This window comes from Monodelphis domestica, chromosome 4 (genome assembly GCF_027887165.1).
Source record: "Monodelphis domestica isolate mMonDom1 chromosome 4, mMonDom1.pri, whole genome shotgun sequence".
Lineage (NCBI taxonomy): Eukaryota > Metazoa > Chordata > Mammalia > Didelphimorphia > Didelphidae > Monodelphis > Monodelphis domestica.
The window spans coordinates 78,189,309-78,217,176 of record NC_077230.1 but is presented as its reverse complement, the minus strand read 5'-3'; the positions used below and the strand labels follow the sequence as shown (position 1 = coordinate 78,217,176).

Sequence of the window (27,868 nt, the reverse complement as noted above, 5' to 3'; positions counted from 1 at the left end):
TTGATTACAGAAATTCCTTTACCTTTCCTTTTAAATTTAATTTAATTTTCCCAAATGACACGTAACAACCATTTCTAACATTTTGTAAAGAATATTGAGCCTTGCATGCTCTCCCTCAACCCTCTGAGATGGTAAGCAATCTCATAATGATTCCACATGTGCAATCACATAAAACATTTTTCTATATTAATCCTTTTAAGAAGTGAAAAATGTTTGCTTTGGTTTGGATTTAGATGCCATCAGTTTTTCTCTGGAAGCAGACGGCATTTTTTTATGACGAGTCCTTTGGGATAGCTTTGGATCATTGTATTGCTGAGAATAGCTGGTATTCACAGTTGTTCATGGTAAAGATTTCCCGTCACTGTACAATGTTCTTCTGGCTCTGCTTCTTTCACTCTGTTTCAGTTCACATCTTTCCAGGTTTTTCTGAGCCCTTCCTGCTTGTTATTTCTTATAGCACAACTGTATTCTATTACAATCATATATTATAATTTATTTGGCCATTCCCCAATTGATGGGTATCCCCTCATGTTCTAATTCTTTCCCCCCAAAAAACTGCTGCTTTAAACATTTTGTATATATAAATCCTTCCCCTTTTTGATTTTTTTTATTTCTTTGGGATCCAAACCTTGCAATGGTATTGCTGGATTAAAGGATATGAACTGTTTAATAGTCTTTGGAAAGAGGTCCAAATTGCTCTCCAAAATGGTCGAAACAATTTACAACTCCCCTAACAAGGCTTTATTATCTCAACTTTCCCACATCCCCTCCAAGTTTTGTCATTTTCCTTTTCTGTCATAATAGCCAATCTGATCAGCTTGTGGTGGTACCTCATAGTTCTTTTAATTGGAGTTTCTCTAATTTTTGTGATTTAGAGAATTATATTGCATGTCTATACAGAGTTTTAATTACTTTGAGCGCTGCCTGTTCATGTCCTTCAACAACTTACTGATTGGATTACAACTTGCATTTCTATACATGCAACTCATTTTTATTGTATATAAGATGTATGTATGTATTTATTCGAGAGATTCATAAAAGATTTTTGCACCATTATAATTACTGTGTATTACTCTCCATCCTACTTCCCCGTTTAGTTTCTGACCACCACTTCCCCAATTTATCCTCTTTTCTATCAGCCTCAGCCCCCATTCTATCATTTCCTTTCCCCTCCTACTCTTCTGTATGAGATAGATTTATATACCCAATTGACTGTGCATGTTCTTCCCTCATTTAGCCAATTCCAATGAAAGGTTCACATGCTCCTTTCCCCACTCTTTCATGTTCCCCTCCACTCTAAAAGCCCTTTTATGCTTCATTTAAGTGAGATAGTTTACCCCATTCTATTTTTCCCTCCCTGCTGCTCTGAATGTATTTCTCTTTTAATTTCATTTTATTTTTCAGATTATGCCATTATATTCAACTCACACCCTTGGCCTCTGTCTATATGTACTACTTCTAAATTCTCTAATAATGATTAAGTTCTTTAGAGTTAAAAGAATCATCTCCACAGTGTAATGATGTACACAATTTAATCTTAATGAATTTTTTAAATTTCTCTTTCCAGTTTACCTTTTTATGCTTTTCTTGAATCTTGTTTTTGAGAGTCAAGTTTAACATTAAGAATCTAATATGTTCATCAGTAATGTTTGAAAGTCTTCTATTTCATTGCATACCCATTACCCCCCCTGAAGGATCATACTCAGTTTTCCTAGATAAGTAATTATTGTTTGAAGTCTTATCTCTTTTGCCCTCTAGAATATCATTTTCCAGGCCATCCAGCACTTTGATATAGAAATTGTTAAGTCATATTATCCTTATTGTGGCTCCACAATATTTGAATTTTTTATTTTCTCCTTGACCTGAGAGTTCTGGATTTTGGCTATCATATTCCTGGGAGTTATTCTTTGGGTGTACCTTTCAGGAAGTGATTAGGGAGTTTAACCCTAGTTTTCCTTGGTGATTTCTTGAAAAATAATATCTAAACTCTTTTTGTGATCATGGTTTTCAGGCAATCCAGTTCTTAGATTTTCCTTCCTGGACTTGTTTTCCAAGTTAATATCTCATTAGATATTTCACATTTTCTTCTATTTTTTCAATCTTTTTCCTTATTTGGTTGTTTCTTGATGTCTTGTGGAGTCAATAGTTTCCACTTGTCCAATTCTAATTATTTAGATATGATTTCTTGAGGGATGCTTTTGTACATCCTTTCTCATTTGGCCAGTTCTTTTTTGCAAAGAGTTCTTTTCTCAGTGAATTTGTGAACCGCTTTTTCCATATGGCCACTTCTACCTTTTAAGAAGTTCTTCTTTTCAATGCATTTTTGTATTTTTTTTTCATTTGGCCAATTCTGCTTTTTAAGAGATTCTTCTCTTCATTGGATTTTTGCAACACTTTTACCAATTCTTTTTTTTAAGGTATTAATTCCATCAATATTTTTTGTGCCTTCTTTTCCAAGCTGTTGACTCTTTTCCATGATTTTGATGTATCTTTCTAAGTTATTTTTCCAATTTTCCTTCTACCTCTCATCAATTTTTAAAATCTTTTTTTAAACTCCTCCTTTAATTCTTTTTGGCCTTGAGAGTAATTCCTCTTTTTCTTGGAGGTGCAGTATTGACTTTGTTGTCTTCTTATGAGTTTGTGTTTTAGTCTTTTCAATCACCAAAATAACTTTCTATGTTGTTTGTTTTTTCTTGTTTGCTTATTTTCTAGCCTTTTCTTTGTTTTTTTTTTCTTTTTGTTTTTGCTTTAAAAAACTATTAAATTTGGGTTCTGTAACTGAGATGAAGGGAGCACTGTTCTAAGCTCTAGGTTCTTTATGAAGATGCCTTCAGAGATGGCAATTGGGATCTCTTTGATTTCAGTACTTCCAAGGTGGCATGATATAAGGAGAAATGTTTAGTACTCTCTAGGCCTGTGCTCTGGACTGTGGATGACCAGGAGCACTCTTCCACCTTGGAACTATGACTCTCTCTCTCTCTCTGTCTCTCTCAGTCTCTCTCTCATGACTATAAGCACTGGTATGTGTCAGTATTCCTCCTTCCCCTGAAAGTGTACCCTGAGACTGCTTCCTGAATCTGCATATGGGCCATGACATAAGCGACTTGCACCTAGAACAGCAAAAAGACCCCTGTAATAACTTTCTGAGCAACTTTCCAACACTCTCTTACCATCTGTGGCTGAGAGCTCCAGAAACTTTTGCTGCTGCTTCCAGCTGTGCCCAGGACCTTAAACACCCTGGGACCAGCCAAGGCATGTTGTTTTGTACTAAATCTCCACCCTGGTATATTAAATTCCTCGTAGCAGCCTTCTAAGTTGTTATGAGTAGAAAAATTACTTCACCTCGTCCTTTTGTGAATTATACTGCACCAGAATTCATCCTGAAGCGTTCTATCATAATTTTTGGTGGCTCCACCTTTCCTTTTTTTACCTTTCAAGAGCAATTTCTCTAGAGTTGAAATCTTGCTACTGGAGTCTTAAACTAGCAAATTTCTGTGTAGAAATAATTTCTTTATGCCTAACACTAAAGGGATCACACCCCTTAAAAACTAAAGGGATTAAATTAAAGTTTAATCTCAATAGAATATCATACTTCTCTAATTTCCCCAAACAGACTTTCTGCTTTGTCAAGTATATACAATGCAGGTGTGTCTCCTAAAAAAGATTTTCCAGTGTAGAGAGATTATCCAAAGTGTATATGCCCATTAAAAATAGATGTGGGGGGGCAGCTGAGTAGCTCAGTGGAATAAGATCCAGGCCTAGAGAGGGGAGGTCTTGGTTTCAAATCTGACCTGAGACACGTCCCCGCTGTGTGACCCTGGGCAAGTCACTTGACCCCCATTGACCCCACAGCCCTTATCACTTTTCTGCCTTGGAACCAATTCACAGTATTGATTCCAAGACAGAGAAGGTAAAGGTTTAAAAAAATAGGTGTGTTTACAGGAGAATGTACCCATTACATAGTATAGTATGTAATATATTACATATACATATAGTATATTATATATACATTTATAAATATACACCGATATTTGTTTTTAATTAATTTGGGTCATATAAAAAAGAAACAGTGAAAATACTCATTTGTTATTTCTGCTATCTGTGTCTATCCTAATAGTGAGTTTTCATTAAAGAGCTAAAATAGAAAAAACTGTCTTAAATTTTTTATTGTGTATCATTTTCCTCCTCCAGATCCTCCCACTATCACGGAGTCCAAGAGCAATGAAGCTACTACGGGGAGACAAGCTTCTCTCAAATGTGAAGCCTCCGCAGTGCCTGCACCTGACTTTGAGTGGTACAGAGATGATACCAGGTATTTATTCTGCCCACCATGATTCTTCCATGTCCAGGGCAGGTGTTTCAAGGGTCAAAGAGAAGCTTTATTTAAAAAAATTAAATTATATCTATATTTGAATACAATTTTTAAAGAATCTTGAAACTTAATCCCAGTCCCTGATTAAATAAGCAACCAACCAACCAATAAAAACGGAGAACATAGTTGGATGGATATGCTCCTTCCATATTCTCCTCTTTCCTTATCATGGAGATTCAACTAAATTAGAACTGGTCTCCATTGGCAGTAGACATCTACTACTAATTAAAATTACATAAAAAATGTAATGGAGATGATTCAGAGAGTAGTGAACTGAAACTGTTATCTCTTTCTATTCTTCCCCATGCCCCCACAAATGCAAATCACAATGCGATATTGAATGTTCTACATTTCAGAGGTTTGCTTACATTGTCTCTCACTCGCAGGATAAACAGCGCTAATGGTCTTGAGATTAAGAGCATTGAGGGGCAATCCCTCCTGATGGTGACCAACGTCACTGAGGAACACTATGGCAACTACACCTGTGTGGCTGCCAACAAGTTGGGAGTCACGAATGCCAGCCTAATCCTTTTCAGTAAGTATATCACAGAAGAGGGGGCCCAGTTCAGTGGAATTAATTACATTACAGATTTCTCTGCTCAGCAAACTGGAACACCATTCACTCGTCAGCTTTTATAGGGCAAACTCTCAGGCGAAACAAGAAATAAGTGACTGGAAGGGGGAGGGGGAACAAATTCATATGTAACATTCATAATCCCTCCATGTAAGGAAATATTTGAACACTACCATGATGTCATCTTTTTTTTCTGGGATTCTGTGATTGTTTAGTTTCAGTTTTATGATTTGGCTTTGTGGGTTGTTATTTTTTAAAATTAGAGATAGAACATATTTCTCTTTAGAGTGGTAGTAGCTTTAAATAAAAGCAGGAGATATAAGAGAGTGGAGGATCATGGCATTTGGAAAACGACTGCTGATGAAAGTGATTGAGAGAGAAACATTCAGTGAGAATTGGATAAGGTGACTGAGAAAAGGAGATGTAAAATAATCAAAAGGTGTTTTCAGCATTACATTGTAAAAGAGGGAGGGCTAAGGAATTGAACAGTGGAAAGTCACAGAAAAATCTTAAAAGGAGGGAGAATAGGGACATGTTTCTGTATTGGTAGCTGTTGGAAATTATGTTGCATGGAACCCTTTGGGAATGGAATGAAAATGGTCGAGAAAGGATGTATTGACCCTTTTCTGAAGAAAATTCAGAAATAGAAGTGCTATGAATCAGTGATTTCAAAATTATCGATGTTGGCAGAACAGTCTCTTTAATTAGCAGGTGTTATACCTTTAGGCATATGAATCCCTGAGTAAATGGAACATGTGGCTGGAAGTGCTGAGGGAGATGCTAAGACACCTCTAGAGGCATCTGGGGCACGAACATAAGTATAAGGGGGTACAATCAAAATATGGATCATAAAAATTAGAATATGGGTATGGATAATAAAATATTTACCTTTTATTTAAATTTTAAAATTTACCAAAAAACCTTTGATTTACCCAGTATAGATATCCCCTCTATTTATTCCCCTGCCATATTTTAGGAGGTGATTCCCCTGATTTTCTTCAGCCCAAAGAATTCATCATTTGTAGCCAACAATCAGGTGATGGGCCCCTCCAGACTCAGATCAGCTGCTTCTTGGAAGATAGGCATGTCCTATCCCTTTTGGTGGCACCTATTAGAATATTTGTTCCACCGGCATCATCTTTGAAAATCCAGGATTATTATGATGCCTCCATGAGGTATCAGAGGGCAATATTTCAAGATGGCAATAGAAAAAAGAAAACAAAAAATCAAAAAACAAAAATCACAATGTTTTAAGTTGAAAGATCAATAGACCAAATGGAATGCAGTCAAGTAACTGCTATCTCTATGTCTTTTAAATTACCAGGAGATGTCTGCAAAGGTACAATTCAGAAACATTATGTCTTTGGGTATGTCAGTGGATATGTGCAATGATACAGGCTGACAAATGGCACCGGGCATTTTCCCCTTAATCCAAATTTGGATGAGTCCTCATAAAATGAATTTTTTAAAAATTTCAAATAATGGCCCCCTTGAAGTGTACTATTAGAGCCACTTTGAAAGTGTTCAAGATCTAAATTCAGGTGTTGTGCGTGTATGTATGTTTAACCACACTAAATTTGGCCTTCAGTTTGTCATTCATAACTCTCATTGACTTCAGTCAGTGACAGTTTAATGTGACATGGATACACAAATGCTTTGTCAACATGAAGTTTAAAATTCATGTCCTTCTTTACTTGTCTCTCAAGACTGAATATCCGTGTTTCCCGCTATAGCTGCAGACATCAATAACCCTGAAGACACCAAAAGGTTATTGAAGAAATGTACATCCCAACTCTATTGCTGACATTAGTGAGGCCTTAAGCAGGAGTAAAACCAACATAAACTATTAAACTTGGATTTGAGGTGGGGGGGGATGAGTGGGGGGGAGACATCTGAATAAGAACGTTGAATGAATGAAGAATGAATGTTGAAACCTGCGAGTTGAGGGAGAAAAGGGATATTGATGAAAAGAAATGGGTAATGACCAAATTATATCAAGGGTTCCTTTCACCTGTATCCACCTTGATAAGAAAATACCTGGCAGATATGTTCTGATGAGAAAGGGTCGGAGATGGACTAGGAAATATGAGAGAGCAAAGAGAAGAGGAATTGAAGATGCTGACCCAAAAAGAATGGAGACCCTACTCACCGGCTAGGGATGTAGAGAGTCCAATAGCACACACAATAATTCTTGTAGCAAAAGGAGGTTTTTACGTGGCTCCTAAATCTTCCAAAGAGATTCATAAAAGAAAATAAAGAGGAAACAGGTAGGATATAATGTTCTAGGAAGTGGTTCTTAGAATATTCCTCCATAGTAGAAACCTTCAGTATAAACAAAACGTTGCTATAACTTTGTCAGTGAAATCCTCTGAAATTATTATTTTAATATCTATAAACAAACATAAGGTCAATTATAATAACAGTCTTCAGATGGTTCAGGTCCTTGTAATGCAGTTTGGCAAACACTAGGGTATTGGTTAGGAAGGCTATGACTGGGAAATTAGGGATATATTTTAAATAAACTCATTGTCTTTGGAGATTTGGGGAAAAGTAGATTCTAAAAGACATTTTCAGTACAAAGTATTCACATAAGTGCTTATTTACTGATTGATAAAAAATTAAACTTTAACAAAATATGTTTACTCTTAAAATAAAACAAAATGGCAAAGGTGGATGACAGTTAGACCTGAATTCAAATTCTTTTTCAGACACCTACCTACTACCTGTGAGACCCTGAGCAAGTCACTTACTCAACCTAACCTTGCACAGCTTGTTTATTCATCTGTGAAATGAAAATCATAATATTACCCAACTTATATGTTATTTTTGAAGATCAAATAAGATAACATATATAAAAACCATTTTGTAAACTTTAAAGTGCTGGTAATATTTGAGATAATTAATATCATTATTTTTATTAATCATTATTATTCAGCTGCGGGTGCCTTTGATCTCACAGGTTCAGAACTTATATTTAGCACATTGTTTGGAATTGATTACCTACCTCATCAGAAAGTTATGAAGCTTGATTTTCACTGGGGAATTAAATAGTCATATACCTGGTGGAAAAGTGCTATTAAAATCTAAATAATAAACGAGATCCTCTGTTCTCTGAATCAGAGGCAGGGAAGAGGAAAAAAGGAATGGAAAATGTTAAAGCACAGTCCTCTACAGCTCCTAAAACAGGAATATCCTGTGAATTTCCTTCCCTGTTCAATTTTGGAGGCAATGTTATGTTATCTCTTCTTTCAGAGGTATGGTGAAAAATTACCACTTGATGTTAAAAGAAACACTGTACCTGTACCAAAAGTATATGGTGTCTACGTCACATATTCACATACAACAGAATAGATTTAATTAAGAAAGGAAGATTGCATATTCTTCCAGTGCCCTTAAAAATCACTTGTGTTTTTCCTTATAAGTCCTGATTTGCATCAGGCCAGGCAGAGAGACAGTTCCCAGGAACTACTTCTCTCTGGTGAGCACTGACTGTGAGCACTGTGTGGGCAGTGGGGTACTCTGCTGACTAAGCCAGTCTGGAAGAGAGGAGGCAGCTGGCAAAGCCTCTGCCAGACTCAGGCAGCAGCAGGTATAAGCTCCTGTTCAAATCCCTGGAAGAACTGATGATTATTCATCATTTTGGAGAGTCAGTAGATTCTTTAAGTATCTACTATAACTTTGAATGCAGTGTCAAATCAGGGTCACTTGTTTTTCTTAGGCCCCAATTTTTCCCACTCCTCATTCAGACACTGAGAACAAAGCGGGGAGCAGAGGTACAGAAATGGACACGTTTCATTTAAAAACACACAAGGACACTTTCATGAAAGTCATTTTTTTTTCCTCCCTGAGTCAATGGACTGTCTCTTTTTTTTGTAGCTTTTCATATTTTCTTCATAATTCCCCTACATCAGTTAGAACTATACAAAATTTGTATCATGTTCATCAGTCTTAGTAAAACCTCTTTCCTTCCTTCCTTCTTTCCTTCCTTCCTTCCTTTCTCCCTTCCTTCCTTTCTTCCTTCCCTCTTTCCTTCCTTCCATTTTAGTTTTGTATTTGGAAGGTTTTTGATTTCTCATGTTTTGTTTGGAGAGGCAGCTAGATGTAGGAATATAGAGATCTGGCCTCAAATCAAGGAAGGCTTGTCTTCAAGAACTAATTAAATTAGTTTTTTTTTTAAATCAACTATTTCTCAAGATCATTATGGTATTCCTCAAAAGAATTGCTGGCGTCAGAGGATTAAATACTGCCCCAAGATGACTTGTGAACTTCAAGGAGGCCCAAAAGGAATCATCCCTCCTAATCAATGCATTATTGCTTTGCTTAGGACTTTTGTGTTTAAATGTTTTTTAGTTGAAATCTCTGTAACCTAATGTGTTTTTTATATCCCACTCTAAAGTTAAAAATTAAATTTTAGCCAATATCCAAATGCAATTTGCAATATGATAATTATAGTAGCCTAAACACATAATGTAATAGCACCTTTATATCTTGACCTTATCAGACCACACCTGGTGTACTATAACTAATTCTAATTGCCACATTTTGAATGGGATTCTGAAGAGACAGAATATGTGCAAAGATATATGACTATAGGATGATAAAGGGACTGGAATCCAGTAGCAAAAGTAGACCAATTAAAGAAAATACTAGTATTTGATCAAATAGCTCATCAAACAATGAGAGTTTATTAAGGACATACTGTGTGCCCTGTTCTTAAGGAATTTACATGCTACCAGGGGAATATAACAGATATTGGATGAAAGAAAGAGAGAGAGAGAGAGAGACAGAGACAGAGACAGAGACAGGGACAGAGACAGAGACAGAGACAGAGAGACAGAGAGAAACAGAGACAGTGAGAGACACAGAGACAGAGACACACAGAGACACTGGGGGGGGGGGAGAGGAGAGGAGAGCAGAGAGAGAGAAATAAAAAGTGATGTCTAAGAAAATAGCCCTTGAGCTGAGCCCTAATGGGAGCTTGGAGTTCTAAAAGGCAGAGATGAGGAGATACAGAATTCCAGGCATGAGGCTACAACCTGAACAAAGACATTGAAATGGGAGATGGATTGTCATGTATAGGGAGCAAGTAGCCCAATTTGTCTGGAAAGTGGGCTATGAACAGAGGAACTAATGTATAATTAACTTAAAATGATAGGTTCAAAAGGGGTTTAATCTTCAGTGACAGCTGTATTTTAAATTGGAGAGTCGCTGAAGCTTATTGAAAAAGGGAGTGGCATAGTCTGAACTGTACTTTAATAATAATAATTTGAAAGATTGTGGAGAATGGATTGGACAAGAGAGAAATTAGGCAAAGGAAAACTCTTTAGGAAGTGATGTCAACAATACTGGACAAGAAAGAGGTGGTGGTCATGGTACAAATGGAGAAAGGGACTAATGTGGGCAATACTGAGGAGACAGACTGGAAAAGAGATTATTGCCATATGGGGAAAAGATTAGATTCAATTCTACATGATTCTGAAATGACAGAATTTCTAGAGAGACAGATTTCATTTCAGCATAAGAAAACATTTCCTAACAATTAGAGCTGTCAAAGAAAATGGAAATAGCTTCCTTCTGAATCAAACCTTCTAGTAGAGGTTGGATGACCACTTGTTGAGGATATTACCAAGAGCATTTAAACGTTGATTAGGTGTTTAACTAAAGGATTTCTGATGTCTTTACCAATTCTTGATTTTGGATTTACAGTTAAAGTTCAGATTGAGATTCAATTTACCTGACTTCTTGGTCCAAGTGCTGCTCACAATAGCATCAGTCACTTCCAAAACCCTGAAGGCAAGCTAATGTGTTTAGTACCCTAAAAGAAAGTGTGTCTGAAAGTTTCTGTGACTTGTTTTCCATGCAAAAGGTATTTACTACATCCCATTTCATTTGACACTCTTCGAGTTGTCCATGAAACCAGAGATATAATAATGACCACAGGTATAATGGGATGGAGTGGGAAAATAATAATAGCAGTGGGGAGATAATGGAAGAGTAAGGCTAAAAAGCTGGGATGGAGAAGAGACAGGGGAGTGATCAGGCAGTAGGATAGAATTAAGAGAATAAAATAACTAATAAGGTGTGATAGGGTGAAAATGATGATTACAGGGTGGAGCTAACGTGATGATAATAAGGTGGAAAGAAATTGAAAAAGTGATGAATAGAAGGTGGGAGGAATGACTTAGCAATGTTATAAATGGCCATGTGAAAATGAGGGTAAGAGAGCATTTACCCAACTGTGAACAGTGTGAGAAGAAAATATTAAGCTGAGCCATTTAAACAGCCTGAATAATAATAGTAATAATATAATAAAATAAGATAGATGGAGTAGAACATAGGACAGTGCTCTCCTACTGCTACATAAAGGCTAAAAGAAGTCTAGATATTTAGTTTCAAGGCTGGAGATGTAATACCAAATAACCAATAGAAGTTTGAATTGTTTGTCTACTTGACACTTAGATAAGTAAGTTACAAGTGTTCCATGAGCTATTATTGACCAACTGAATTGTAATATTCTTAAGGAACTTTGATCATCTGAGGCTAAAACTTTCAGCTGAGCCAAACTAAGTTTGACTATCTCTGGTGTCCCAAATTTTGAATAACCAAAATGTTGTATCCATTTAAAGTCCAACTTACTTTCCACTAGGATAGAAAATGACAAAATAGAAAAAATATATATCTATATATACATTTGTGTGTATGTCTCCCTTGGGGAGGGGGAGAAAGATAGAAAGAGAGAGAGAGGGAGAGGGAGAGGAGAGAGAGAGAGAGAGAGAGAGAGAGAGAGAGAGAGAGAGAGAGAGAGAGAGAGAGAGAGAGAGAGAGAGAGAGAATATGTTAATATGTTATAACATCTTAACAGATTTGGAGGGAATAAAGAGCCAACATGTATTTGTAGATTGATAGAAGGAATTTTCTAATTTGAGAGTTCCCTTGACCAATGTAATTATAGGCCTAGCCTAAACATAGATACAGATAATTATATATATATATGTATATTAAATATACATATATATATATATGGAGAGAGAGAGAGAGAGAGATTTATAAGGTGTTCTAGCACCCTAGTTGGAGAGGGAGAGAGGGGTGCCTTAGATACATTTAAATGAGAGCAATAGAAGAAAGGAGGCTCAATAAAGTAAGTCACCTTTCTGAGAAAACCTGTAGAGAGGTGTCACAATTCACCTTGGTTTTGAGGTAAGATGAATAACTTGTGAGAGATCTGGTTTAGATAGCCTTTATGTCCCCAATGCCTAGAGTAATGCTTTGAACATAGTAGATATGAAATAAAGCCTTCTTGAACTGAATTGAATTGAAATGAAGATTCTCCCAGTTTAAGTTTTTAAAAGTCACATAAAGGGCTCACAGACTTTACATTTAGCCATATGATGAAGCATCCCTGTTTGACTTGAACAAATTCTTTGAGTTACTGCCAAAAATTAGTTTTGAGCAAGGAAGGTAATGTTTGGGGAAAAGTTAGAAAATAGCAAAATAATTTGTATTACATGTATGTATACTTCAAGTAAGGATATATGCACATGTATTACCTACTATTACACGTATGTATAACATACTCAGAAGCATTTCTTTTTATTCATATATTTAATGTGGAAAAAAGCTAAGTGAAGCATTGAAAACAATGTTAGCATTTAAATGTGTTAGCTGTATGTCTTGGGGAAAGTGAAACTGGGCCAACAGAATTATGGGGTGTGATATTTAGGACAGCAGGGTTGGTAAAAATGAGGAAGTAAAAACATATTGGCTAAGAAGCTTGATGGCATAAGGCTATGTGTGGAGAATTGAAAGTTTTCCAGGCAGTGGCTTGGACGAAGAGGGATGGAGTGAGACTTTCGAGGAGAAGGGCCAACTAAGTTAGTAGGAGGATTCAAGAGAACTCTGCCCAATGCAACTTTGATTGTCCAGTGATGAGCCTAGAATTGGGAAAACAGCATGGTGGAAAGTATGGTTGGGGTGTTATATGATCTCTCAGGAGTACTTGAACAATGGTGACTTCAACCTCAAATGGCCTCTGTTGAGCAATATTACTTTTTATATGGAATCTTTAACTGGACAATAGTTTTCCTGATGAAATTATTTAGTATTTAGCAGTGCTACTTAATATCAAATTAATTTGTTTCATTTTTCTCCCTTACTTCCAGATATTTGATTTTCATTGGATGGCTCTCTTTAGTACTTTGCTACCAGTGGGGGTTATACAGCATGACCTGTCAGTGAATTCAAATTTTTCACTTCTGAAATCCAGTTAGGATGGAAAATCACGTTTTATATTTGCTTTATGGCTAGAAATGAGAAGCTTACTTGTATATATTTTTCTCCATGACACTTACTGTTTTTCCCCCTTTAGAACGAGTTTTACCCACAATCCCCAACCCTAATCAAGGTCAGTATGATTTCTATCACACTATGCTATTGCAGGGTCATTCTCCATCATCTTCAGGTTTATACCTAGGGAGGGAGAAATGATTCACAAAATTCACATTCAATAAGAATCACTCTTCTTCCTTACACCTTCAGCCAGAACACCAATGGAAGCTACCTCTCCAAACCTGATAGACATGATACAGTTCAGTGACCCTGTTTAAAGTATTTCTACACTTTGCTGCTGCTGTCTGGCCTGCTGCTATTTGATCAGGTGTCAAGGTGACAGTACCAAATACCCAGAAACAAAGTTGTTCAGAGTTTTTATTTCTTAACAGCAGTTAGCTATTTTAATCTCCCCTTTTAGTATGAGGCAGGCAGAACACTTTTGCATGCCCAAGAGATAGGAATAGATAGACTAACTACCCTGGCGACTGGGGACTTAGCAAATCTAACCCAAAAAGTATTGATATAATTAGTAGAAAATCTTTTTTGCACATTGCCCAATTTACCACATTATCTGAATTAGATGATTCTAGGACATAGGCTCTGACTTGATCCTCTTGAAAGTAATGATAAAGGAACCAAGGTGGACATTTTGTGTTCATTTTAATAAATCTCTGTACAGAAAATCTAATTAAATTATGCCACCTGTATCACATTTAGATGCAGGCTACAGCTACAGCCCCATAACTTAAGGCCACTTAAAAGCAAATTGGAAAATAAAATTTAAGCAAGATTAAAAAAAGTCTAAAATGAAACCAAACCACCATTAAAATTAAATCCCAGAAAGTGATTTGCAAATATCCCTCAAAAAGCTGAAAAAAAGTAGGAAAGTAGGCCATGTGGGGCAGAGTGTGAAAAAATAAATCCAATTAAACATGATTATTGTATGCACCATAAATGAAATGTATTCAGACATTGAATTAACAGGACAGAGCTGCTATTTCTTGAGCTATGAAAAGAATCACATTTTGTCAACTCATCAAAACTGAATACCTATAGCTATTTTTGCATTAGTTTAAAATTGCCAATAATTCATTTTTCATAAAAATATGTATGTGAATGTATATCTAAATTCTTTTTTATGCTTTTTTTGTTTGGTTTTTTAATTAAAAGATATACAGTGACTAAAAATGGTCACTTGTTAACCCAACAAAAGATCTTTGATCAACCTTTCAATAAGCTCTAGGATATATATTCACATAATTTACTATAGGAAACCTTACCATAGCAGAAATTTCCCTAGAAACATATACAAAGTGTTTCTTTCCCTATATGCAAAAAATATTGCTTTTTTCTATAATTCAAAAGATTTTAAGTGATACTACCTCCATTGATACAGAGGATAACTTTCATATGGATTAGTAGACAATTTTGTGAATTGCAAAAACAACAATAAAAAAGAAAAACAACAACAATCTTAGCTAGGCTAGTCCCCAGATATAATCTATGACTAATGTCATTATGAAACTTTTACTCAAAACCTATCCAGTTTGGAGCAGGATCTAGAGGAGGTCCTGCTTCTTTGAGGGACAAGCATCACCTTCATTCCACAATCAATTATCAGAGAAAAAGACTAATAGAATTGACAAAAAGCATAAAATCTGCTTTTTAAAAAGCAAAAGACATATTTCCTTTATTTATGACGAAGTTTACTTTTTAAGAAAAATGTTCCATTTGGGATTCTCCAATGACCATATTTAATATAAATCTTTTTGTCTTAGGGTTGTAAGAAAATATGTTATCATTTTTCAAACATCTTCAGATGTAGAATCTTCACAGAGACATTTTGTTCTATAGGATAACATATTCAAAAAGGCAATTCTAATCAATCTATTCAATGATAATTGCCCATTTTCCCTAGAATGCTACTCATAGTTTGGGAATATTGTTTCCCCAGTCATTTTCCCAGTTGAAATGTCCCATCTAATCATGCCTTACCATAGGAAAAACATCCAAAGGAATAATTCACATGGCATTCAGAAAGAGAAAGAGATGACAGGAAATTGACTGGATTGGGAAGAGAACCCTTGGAACAGCGAGAACATTCCAATACTCCTCCCTCTCCCCAGTGTTGATTGGAGAATGGCCCTAGTTTGATCTTACATTATAGATAGTTTGTAGTTAGTTTTCTCTTAGTTCAAATAGCTCGTAGTATTCTAGTTTAACCTACTTACTAATGCTTTGGGTTGCTGGTGGTGGGAACTGAAAAGCTATTCAATGAGATTTGAAGTTACTAGTTGGGATCACCTGGGACAGACAAATCTTCTTACAAGTCCTCTATTCCCATTAATGAAATGGGTATGTTAGAGATTAAATCACTGCCTATACTGCTAGTCTAGATAATAGTCAACTTCTGACATACTCAAAAAGAATGATTAACATTAAAATTCACTTATCTCCCTTACTATTCTAACTCAACAATTCCAACCTCTACAGAAAGCATGTTTTAGAGTATTATTGGTGTTTAAGGTACCTTGGGGTATAAGCATGTTTTGTTCCTCTGAATTTGAACCCTTGCTTCACTGAAAACTCTCATTATTTATTGGTTATTGAAAGACACGAAGACATTTGAACACAGTTCTTGAGCTCATCTTTTCTCCTCACAGCCTAAAGACATTTTCCTCTGTGCTTTTTCACTTTAATAAAAATATGCATTTAATTCCAATTTCTTTCTGTTAATATACCTCATGTGAAGCTTTCCCCTCCAACCCCACCCTGGATGGCTCATCAAGCAGACTTGGTTTCAAACATCAGTGTCTCAGCAGGAACCTTGTCCTAAGCCCCTTTCAAGCTGTGATTAAACAAAAACAAGTCTCAATAACTCAGAAGGATTTCCCTTGAGTTCCTCTCATCACATTGCTTGATTTTTCTGCAGTAGCAATAATAATATTAGTAGCTGGAATGACACCAAAGATTGGCTTACATTTGCCATGACCAATCAAACTTTTAAAATTTTCTCTCACCCCTTTCCTAAAACAGAAGGCAGTAAGCTTTCCCACCTCATTTTTTCAACCCTTAGTTCATTGCTTGATCTGTTTCTGTTAGGTGGTTTTTTTTTTCATTAATTTAAATTTAGATTTATTTATTCTGAAATGAGCCCTGGATTGCATATATTTGCATAACCCTCTCCTGACTGCATCACTGCAAAGAACATGGTGAATTATAAAAGAAGAGAGGCAAATGTGGATCTAAAAGCCTAAGGGAAAAAACTCCTCGTTTTTGTTAGACCACACCATTTCCTAAGGCATCCCTTCTGTACATTTGGGGATATTTGTACTTGCTACTCTCAATTCTTTGGCTCCTCACTGTGACTTTTCTTTAATATAGCTTGCATTCATGAAGCCAGTGAATTTAGAGAATCTTCTACCCTGCTAAGGTCCTAAGCTCAGAATGTGGGAACACAACCTGTCTTAGAAAGTAAATGGAATGAAGGAGTGTGGGAGTTGAGTCATAGAAATCTACTAGCATTGCTCTCTTTTGGCATCCTTGTATGAAACATCCTCTTGACTAACTGGGCAAGAGACAGTTCTCCTCTGTGCTCAGTTCACCTCTTCTCCAGCCATTCTACTTTGCAAATCACTTTGGAATTTTGTCTAACAAATTTGCCTCCCATCTGATTATTATCCCAAGGGAACAGCCTTTCATTCACTAACCTAGAATGGCAAGAGGGTTCAGGGAATGTTTGGTTTATCTTCTAGACTCAGGCTTTGCACTGGGTCTTTTCAGGAGCTAGTTACTATTCAGTCCCTGTTTTTCTGTTGATAAAACACATTGCACATGGCTGGGTTTGCATGATTAATACAGCTGTCTAAAGCTCTCAAAAAAAAAAATCTCACAAACAAACCAAGCTTGCAGAAACTCTAAGTCAGCCTGGCATATTTCCCTTCTGAGTCTGATGTACATGCTGACAGACCCTGGCATCAGCAAAAGCCTGTGTCCCACAGACAGAGGAGGGAAGACACCTTCCTGCCCCCACCTGGTACTTGTGGGAATGGATTATCTGTGTCAGCTGCCACTGTGATGGAAAGGTAACAGGAGAGAAAACACTGCAAACATTCCACTCCATGCAGATGGCTGGACAGCTCCATTCATTCCCTCTAGGGCATTGCCTATAGTATTAATGAGTAAGCCCTCCAGTTCCTTCCTATAAAAGATATTCTACCTAGTCTGAACAAACAGCATGTCCACTTTCTCTCTCATTTGATAATTCGTACTAAAAATTTCATTTTAATAATACAAGGGCATCTAGATGGCAAAATGGATAAAGTGTTGAGACTGAAGTCAGGAAGGCTTGAGTTCAAATTGATCTTCAGATATGTACTAGTTGTGTGATCCTGAGCAAGTCATTTAAACCTGTTTGCCTCAGTTTCCCCATCTGTTAAATGAGTTGGAGAAAGAACAGCAAACTACTCTGGTAGCTTTGCCAAGAAAAGCCCAAATAAAATTTGGTGAAGTCTGAAATGAATGAACAACATACGTGGTAACCATCCTATGAAGACACATAATAACCCCAACATATATATGTACTTTTCAGTGACTACATTCAAATGCATAAAAGCAGAATGATGTAGTATAAATAATTCTGAGCTTGAAGAAGGTAAATTCAAATCCCATCTCTAATGCTTACTCTCTTTATGACCCTATATAACTCCTTGAGCTCTGTATGTCTCACACATTGCCAGCTCATAAGGATTTGACATCAGACCATAGACCTCACACTAGCTCAATTTCCTCCTTTACCTCACTCTCCAAATGAAGGGGCTATATTTGATCACCTCTAAGACCTCAACCCTTACATTTCTTTCTTTTAAAAAAATTATTTAATTAGTCAATTTAGAATATTTTTCCTTGGTTACAAGAATCATGTTCTTTCCCTCCCCTCCCTCCACCCCCTTACATAGCTAACACACAATTTCACTGGGTTTTACATGTGTCTTTGATCAAAGCCTATTTCCATATTATTGATATTTGCACTGGGTGATCATTTAGAGGCTACATCCCCAATCATATCCCCATCGAACCATGTGATCAAGCAGTTGTTTTTTTCTGTGTTTCTACTCTCACAGTTCTTTCTCTGGATGTGGATAGCATCTTCCTCATAAGTCCCTCAGAACTGTCCTGGATCATTGCATTGCTGCTAGTAGAGAAGTCCATTACATTTGACTGTACCACAGTGTATCAGTCTCTGTGTACAATGTTCTCCTGGTTCTGCTCCTTTCGCTCTGCATCACTTCCTGGAGGTTGTTCCAGTCTCCATGGAATTCCTCCATTTTATTATTCCTTTCGGCACAATAGTATTCCATCACCAACATATACCACAATTTGTTCAGTCTTTACCCGATCAGAGGGCATTCCCTCCTTTTCCAATTTTTTGCCACCACAAAGAGCACAGGTATGAATATTCTTGTACAAGTCTTTTCCCTTATTATCTTTTTACCCCTTACATTTCCATAGCTACAATGCTCTGATCTACTAAGCAGCTTAGTAGAAGGCATAAATGAATTACTGTCTGTGACAGCAGAGTGGATTCTCAACATTTATAAAACTATACATGCTTATATCTATAGGTATATTCACAAATTTTCTTTAATTAAATATAGCTTTAGACACATAGCACTTATAAACTGAAACACAGATTCATCCACACTTGTTTACAGTATATTTATTTCTATTAGCCCCAGATAATTTTTGTATAATTTTCTGCCATTGTTTCTCTGTCTTTTACATGGGGAAGTAATCTCTGTATAGTTTCCCAGGAGTGTTTTAAGCATTCACGGACTAACATATAGAAGGATTTTTTAATTCCTTGGAACAAAGGTTCTTATGAAACTAGGAGTTTATTTTTTTTAATCACTAATCTCTAGTAGGGCTTGAGCACTTTTACAACATTATACAGAGGCTATATGTATGATCAATGCTCAATATTCATGGTGTGTTAGTGACATTTCACTCTCTGGACACCTCATAATAAAAAAGATACCAGTTCTTTCTTCACACAAATAGAGCTTAATGAGGGCACACTGTTTCCATTAACCTTTGGTGTTGTCCAGAATGTACAGTAATGGGACAGGTATAAGGTATGGAGAACAGAATGCTCTTAAACTAAAATGCACATAATAAAACCTAGTCTGCATTTTTATTACTGAAATTATATTAAAATCTTAGATAGCTATATATCTATTAGATATGTATATGTATATATATACACACATGTATACACACATATGCATGTTTTTATTTTTATATATCCATATGTCTGTATCCATTCCTCTATCTATCTATCTATCTATCTATCTATCTATCTATCTATCTATCTATCTATCTATCTGTCTCTCAGTCTGTCTGTCTGTTTGTCTGTCTACTAATGTATCCATACATGCTCCTTGGTAGACTTTGTTATTAACAAAAACTTTCTTCCCATAGTAGGGGGATGTCCTACCTGGAATTTGCTGGAATGGTTTATTTGTGTCAGTTCTCACAGTAAGGAAAATATAGCAAAACTAAGGGGAGAAATAACTGCAAACAAACCATGTCATGCAGATCACTGAACAATTCTAGTGAAACTACATTCATTCCCTATAGGATATCACCTACACTGCAAATGATGGATGGCTTTTTAGATCTTTATTATTATATTTCTTTAAAAGGGAAGGTGTCCACTGATGCATATGCACACAGATAAACATGTATGCTTATTTTGACATGTAGATATCTCAATTTGTATTTATGCTTAGATTTAAAATCCCATGTACCTCAAAGTATTATTTGACAAAATGACAACACAGAAAGCTAAAAGCCCAAGTTGTTAATGCCATTTCTAGGATCTTGATCACCCTCGGATAAAATTTCCCTAAAAAATATTATAGTCAACCCATCTTGATGGAGGAAATATAGTGAATCCAAAATGACAAATACTGTATAAACATGCAAACATAAAGTTATGTACCTGTGTACCCAAGACATGTTTGTAAAAACAGAATATTAATGTACATGAATTTACACATATGTATACATATAAAAGAATACATCCATACATATATCACAATTCCTAGCACATGGGCACTTCACAAATGTTTATTGATATATATATATATTTAAAGTTATTTAAAGTTATAGCTAAAGAGATTTGCAAAATGCAAAGGTGTTTTTAATTAATATTACTTATTAATATGATATATGAATATATACATCACTTAGTCTCTTGCAGCCTCTGTTTGCTCATCATAAAGCTGTTGTGAATCTCAAATAAAATGATGCATGTAAAGCACTTTGCAAACCTCAAAGTGTTACCTAAATATTCACTATTATTACTTATATTATTATATGCAAATAGATATTTCCATATGTAAAAATAATATACCATATCTATATATACATGAGGATATGGCAGCATGTTATAATAAAGAGCTGACTTTGGTTTCAGGAAGACCTTTCTATGTTCAAGTTATGTCTCTGACACTTTCAAATCATTTAACATCTTCTCAGTGCCAAAGGGAACTCACTAAGAAAATGAGTTGCCCAACTGCTGCCCTTTTGCATGTATAGAGATTTCTGGTCCAAGACCTCCTTCTACAGATGAAATCCCCAAATATATAGGGTACCATGATGTAATAGCTGTATGGCAAGTTAAACACCTGGATTCAAGTACTGCCTTTGACACATACTAGCTTTGTGATCTTAGGCAAGTCTTTTAACCTCTAAATGTGCCTAAGAAACTCTAAAACTGTTATTTGCAGATGGGATATCAATCTATATGATAAAGGACCAATTAAGATTAAATTTACTGAAACATCAAAAATGTACACATAAGTATAATTCTATGTATTTTGTCTATATTTAAATTAGCCGTAAGATTTCTGACATTACTGCCAAAGAATCACTTGATAACTGAAAAAAGGAGCTTTAGCCAATCTTTAATCAAGGACCAAAATACCCATTATATTAAATAAAAGGAGAAGACCTTTCTTTTGGAGAGGAACTTACCCTGGGAACATCTGTAAACATGTAACATTGTCCTAATCAATACTTCTTATTTCAAACATCAGAAGATCCAAAAGAATGAGCTCCACTTCTTCCTCCCCCCTTTCCTTTTTCTCCTCCCTCCCCGCCCCTTCCTCTTTCCTTCTCTCTGTCTTTGTCTCTATTTCTGTCTCTGCTTATCATTTTAGTCTTGGCAATGCCACTTAGAAGCTATGTGACTTCAAGCAAGGTACAATCTTCTTGAAGTTTCATTTTCTTTACATTTTTCTTAGTGTGTTCTCATAAAAGAAATATCCACAGAAAAGCTCATCAGATGAGTACAATAATCCCTGGTCCTACTCTGAAGGATCAAATAAAATAAGGAGAAATTATTTATTGAATATAAAAGACTGTGCAAATGTAAGAAAGTATTGCTAAGTTAGAATTTTAGTTTGAAAATATCATTTCCCTTTTCTGGGGGACTAAATTACACAAAGTTGTCCTGTTATGTTCCAATAGAATAGGTAACAATTTTAGTAAAACTTTGGGACAAGACTGGTCCTGGTTCATCCACATGTGAATAATAAAAAATTCCCTGTAATGAACTTTCCCACCTCATTCCATCACTCCAGATAATATTTAAGGACTGCTACTGCAGCTGTATGAGTGCTATAAAATATAAGCAGAGTCATAGCATTTGTACTTCAACCAGTATAGAGGTCCTGCATTCAGTTTAGGCCTTGGGCAAAATTATGAAGTAGATGAAGTTTATTTCCAGTTCTATGCCCTTCTCTTTCCTTCCTTCTATCCTCAGGCCACCCAGTGTCATCTTGTTCTTCCTGTACAAATGACTGACAGCAGCTTTAAAGTATTACCTCTCCCAGGGGGTTGGGGTTTTAACAGGAATCAAAGCTTTAAACTAAATGGATGAAGCTCTGACAGTGGAGGTTCAGGCATACATCCCCAGATGGGGAGAAGATAACTTGGGGCCAGGGAGCTTGTCCCAGTGCTTCGGAATCCTCCTCCTCCTCCTCCCCCTCCCCATGGTGGTCAATCCTTCTCCTTAACCATCCTGTTCTACTTCATAACTTTACTATATTTCCAGTATTTGAAAGGATTTTAAGGCAAATGGGAGTATAAGTACATATGTGTTAAGTTATACTCAAATTAAGTATCCACTGAATTTTAATGCCATGGAAGTAGTTCTTTTCTATGAGCTTTGAGGGGAAAAAACCCTCACTTTCACAGTAACATTTACATTGGGGAATTAAGTTTCAGTAATTGACTGCCTCATCATTTTAATTAGCATGAATTAGAGCAGCCTAAAAGGAAAGAAATTATATTTGTAGAAGCAAAGGATGGCATCCTTCCCAAAAAGGTGAGAGGACCAAGGAGTTGAATAGACAGAAAGTGCTGGTCAGGTTTTTCAAACATCAATTCAAAACTTTGTCAATTCACTCTTGGTCTTAAAATTCCCTTCCCTTTTCTCACAGCCCGGATATTATAGACTTAGAGCAGAGTAGCCTTTAACAATCTAGGGCCTATTGAATGAGACCTTGGAGATCAGCTAGTCCAGATTCTTCATTTTAAAATTTGAAAGGAGGAAACTAAAGCCTTCTAAAGATCACCCAGTTACTAAGGGGCAAATCTAGGACTTCAACACAGGTGTTCTTACACAAAATTCAGAGATATTACCCTTTTAAGCTCCTCCTATTCCTGATTTTCATGACTTGCCCTTTCTAATCTCTGTTGTAAAACAGTCAAATTGGCCTCTAGGGATGACTTCAGTTGCCCTAATAGACTAGAACATCTGCTTGCAAGAAATTCACCATCTAGTTTTTCCTTGCTGCTAGATGGTGAAGTGGTTAGAACGTGGGGCCTGAAGTCAGGAAGACTCACCTTCCTATGTTCAAATCTGACCTTAGACACTTGCCCGCTGTGTCACCCAGAAATCTGTTTAATCCTGTTTGCCTCAAATTTTTGTCTAGAGAAGGAGCTGAAGGAGAAAAGGGCAAGCACCCCAGTATCTTTACCAAGCAAACCCCAATTGGGGTCATAAAAGAGTCAGACACGGCTGAAATGACTGAACTACAACAAAAGTTTCTCTACCAAATGGATATGTCTGAAATAAAACCAGAGCTTTGTCGATGGGGCTTACTTGGCTAGACACTAGAGACTAGATATGAGTGCTGAAAACTAACACATCTGGGAGAAACACCCACTTTTAGAGGGGAAAGAAATTAACCAGAGTATCCACTTGTCTCAACATGGTCCCCGTAGCATTAGGATGTTCTTTCATCATCACAGGCCGTTTATAGTTATTAAGATAAAGAAGCACTTACACGGAAAGAAAAAAGAGAGCATAGCAGTTCCACATTCGATCCCTCCCTTGTGCCCTGCTGCGAGGAAACACACCTACAATATCAGAACACAGCAAGACATAATGAGCTTGGAATTCCAATTTAAGGTGTTCAGATGTACCCAGGTGCATGGTGGGTAGAGGCAGACCACTCACCAAGCATCCGCTGAGAATTTCCTGTTTTTGTCCACCCCACATCAGGAGGGGGGAGGGGATATCTTAAAAGTCTTTTACACTTCCTAATTGGACACTGGGGAAGCCAGCACCCCACCTAGCTCACAGCACTGTTTGGCTTATCACCATCTTGATTATAAAAGAAAGCATTTCCCACATTTATACATACACGTGCATCCTTAACACAAAGGCATGATGATACAATTTATCAGTTGCTTTGCTAACATCATGCTCATCATTACAAAGCATTTTTTCTAACTCCGCCATATTCCTCACAGTGGGGGAATCGACTTCAGCTCCCACCTCCCCAAACTGTAAGACCCAGTCCTTTAAAAGAACATTCTGGCTACCAGATGAACAATGCTTGGAGCAGTAGAGCTTTTCAACAAGATTCACAGCGCCTTGGTCAAGTGACCTTGCTGTATGTTCAAAACCTACTTGGGCAATTGAATAGGTGCTCTGTCCATGGAGCTAATTGGAATCTAGGGAGTTTGGAGAGCTTACAGCTAAAAAAGTACAGGAAAGGAGGATCTTTCCCTTCTCTTTGTTCTCCACATCATCAGAGTAATATGGGTGATTTGTTTTGTTGTAAGAATGGAAAGAATGCTGGATGTGGCTTCAGAAGGAACTGATTTTAGCTCTAGATTCTGACAGGTAACCACAGGGTTCCCCTTGCAACCCTGGAGAAATCATTTAACTTTGATGGTCTAGAATATGCTCATGTATAGGATGAAGGTGGTGTTCTTCTTGGCCTCTAAGGTTCTTTTCACCTCCAAGTCTATGAATCTTTTTCCTGGCAATCGCAGGGATCAGGTAAGTCCATTCAACTGGACATGTACAAAAGTCACCTCATCTGCTCTCCACTTCCAAAGCGAGGGTCTCCTTCCTCCTGGCACACTCACTTTACAGAAGTAGCTCACATTCTTGAGTGGGCTCTCATTTATTTAGATGGACGGTGCATGTGTACTCCCATTTGCCTTTTAGTGTTGGAGTTTTCTATTTTTTCTTCTCTGTAGTTTCTAATTATTAGGAACCCAAGAAAGAACCATTATTTGAAACTTAAATTCTGCATCAACCTAACCACATTGGGGTCTTCTTGATTTTTGACTATGAAAATTAATTTTATTAAGCACATAAATTTTATTTTCTATACAATCTTGTTTGAAGATTTTTAAAGATCACACAACACTGTAATTCATTTTCCTTCAGTATTAATCATTTATTGAAATCTGGCCTCTTGAAAATTGTGTAATTCTGTAAGCATTAAGAAAAAAATGTTTTCCTGCTTTTCTTTTTTTTTCAGTCTTGCCCAGAGCCAAATCAAGGTTTTTCTGGTCAGATTATGCAGATGAAACCCTCATATAATGAGATAACTATCTGAGGAATGCTTAGTACCATGCATCTCTTCATCTCTTCTCTCTCTCCTGTCCTGTATGTGTGTGAATCTCTGTCTGTGTGTGTCTCTCTCTCCTGTTCTTTATTTCTCTCTCTGTTTTTCTCTCTCTCTCTCCCTCTCTCTCTGTATCTATGTATATCTCTCTAAGTCTGTGTGTCTCTCCTGTTCTCTCTGTCTCTCTATCTCTGTCTCTCTGTCTCTGTCTGTCTGTCTGTCTTTTGTGCGTGCACTTTCTCTTCTTTTCTCTTCTCTATCTTTCTCTGTCTCTTCTCCTCCCATCCCATTCTGGAACAAATATAATGTCTTAGACTAAGGTCATATTATGATTATTTTTGTAATTGCAGAGACAGTCAGATTGAGGAGGAAATCTTGATCAATTAAGAATATTATGGTGCCTTGGAGTCCTACTATTCTATAATCAGTACTTTTAATAATAATCATGTCTGGATAGCAACCAAAGCAAACCTCTCTGTTTTAAATCATCATGGTGTAATGGGAAGAACAGTGGACTTGGAACCACGTTCAAATCAGAGCTTGGCTACTTTTGCCCTGTGTCTGCTTTGGCAGGTGCTGAGCCTCAGTTTCCTCATCTATAAAAGGAGAGGTAGCCTCTGAATCTCCTTCTACTTGTTTGTTGTTATGATCCTCTCAATAACTACATCATATTATTCTAATCCCTTCATCTTTCTGGGCCTCAGTTTCTATATCTGTAAAACAAAGGGTATGTGATCTTTCTAAGTTCCTTCTTAGTTCTAAATCTCTGATACTGTGTTTCTAAGTCCTACCCTACAGAAAGTAGCATTAGAGTGAATGTCTAGTGGCTTTAAACAACTTAAAATCAATCTTTCTCCACATGTAAATTCTGTCCAACTGAACTAAAAAACTCACTAAGATCTTTTGGATTTCTCTTACTCCTCAGAATACTGACCAAACTCTTCTTTCATGGCAATGTTCTGTTTTTACTCTTGATATTTCCAAAACAAGAGTGCAAGTGGCATAAATTCAATGCAGGCATTTATCATTTGGGGTTTCATAACTGTTCTATTTCATTCATCTGAGATTGAGTACTTGATGCTAAGAAATTAAGCCAAGACCAAGAAAGACTAAGGATCCCTATAGACACTTACTGGAAGCTTCTATTTTAATCCATTTCAGTAGTTCAAGGAAATGTAGAAATAAATTTCTTACAAAGGCAAATAGACAAATGGATGGACACAGAGAAGCAGAGGCAGATTGGGGTGTGGTTAGATAAAAAGATACATACATACAAATGGAGATAGCTCTCAAGATAGATATAGGATATACCATGTATATTTAAATTAAAAACATATAATTGCTTTAGACTAAACAAATGATTTAGATCTTTGTTTCCTCACTTGAACAAATTAGTTCATTTGTCTTTAAATTCAGTGCTGTAAAGCTCTTGCTGTTATTCACTTCTTTCAGTTGTGTTTGATTGGTTTTGACCCCATTTCAGTTTTTCTTGGCAAAGATACCTGAATAGTTTGCTATTTTCTTCTGCAGATGATTTTACAAATGAGGAAACCAATGCAAATAGGGTTAAGTGACTTACTCAGGGTCACATAGCTAGTAAATGTCTGAGACCAGATAGTAAAGCAGTAAGATGAGTATTCTAGACAGACTCCAGGCCTGGCTGTCTATTAACCATGCTACCTTACTGCCTGGATTTCAAGTACTAATAAATGTAAAAATACTGAAGGAGTTGTATGTGCTAGCACATTCTGATACACAAATCATTTAATTGCACACAATGCCACTATTGATCTGAACATCTGATTTTTCCTAATACATGTGTTTTTGTGGACAAGCTCGCTGAAACTCCATATTGGAGACTTCACGGGTGTTTCAGCATTTGTATTATTCAATTATTAAAAGCTAAACATTTCAGACTGAATAAACAAACTCTGGGATTTAGGGCAAGATTATTTGTGGTGGTGGACTTCATGAAATGTTTAGAGTGTGTGTTAGAGCTGTATTGTGTGACCCAGTCTGGTGCATTGTGTCTAAAGCCAGAACACAAAACACTGCATTAAGATAAGACCAATAATAGGCCAGTTGTAGACTAAGTCTTAAGTTAAATAGCTTAATCCATTTGATATGCATTTTTACAGCACTACCATTTCATAGCAATTGTAGAATTTATTTCTACAGAAACAAATAGAAGTTATTTCCTTTACATCTACCTAAAGATTCTTCCTTCCTTCCTTCCTTCCTTCCTTCCTTCCTTCCTTCCTTCCTTCCTTCCTTCCTTCCTTCCTTCCTTCCTTCCTTCCTTCCTTCCTTCCTTCCTTCCTTCCTTCCTTCCTTCCTTCCTTCCTTCCTTCCTTTCTTTCCTTCCTTCCTTCCTTCCTTCCTTCCTTCCTTCCTTCCTTCCTTCCTTCCTTCCTTCCTTCCTTCCTTCCTTCCTTCCTTCCTTCCTTCCTTCCTTCCTTCCTTCCTTCCTTCCTTCCTTCCTTTCCTTCCTTCCTTTCTTTCCTTCCTTCCTTCCTTCCTTCCTTCCTTCCTTCCTTCCTTCCTTCCTTCCTTCCTTCCTTCCTTCCTTCCTTCCTTCCTTCCTTCCTTCCTTCCTTCCTTCCTTCTTTCTTTCTTTCTTTCTTTCTTTCTTTCTTTCTTTCTCTTTCTTTCACC

The 27,868-nt window shown here is 36.6% G+C and overlaps 1 protein-coding gene across 2 annotated transcripts in view; it reads left to right on the top strand.

Moving 5' to 3' along the window:
• LSAMP (limbic system associated membrane protein) overlaps nt 1-27,868 on the top strand; it is an 826,684-nt gene that overhangs the window by 765,834 nt on the left and 32,982 nt on the right. The window contains exons 5-7 of one of the 2 annotated variants that reach the window (XM_007493724.3): nt 4,192-4,312; nt 4,759-4,907; nt 13,312-13,347. In XM_007493724.3, the coding sequence (XP_007493786.1) occupies nt 4,192-4,312; nt 4,759-4,907; nt 13,312-13,347 (306 nt within the window). The remainder of the gene's footprint in view (nt 1-4,191; nt 4,313-4,758; nt 4,908-13,311; nt 13,348-27,868) is intronic. The other variant, XM_001362935.4, reaches the window with a different exon arrangement.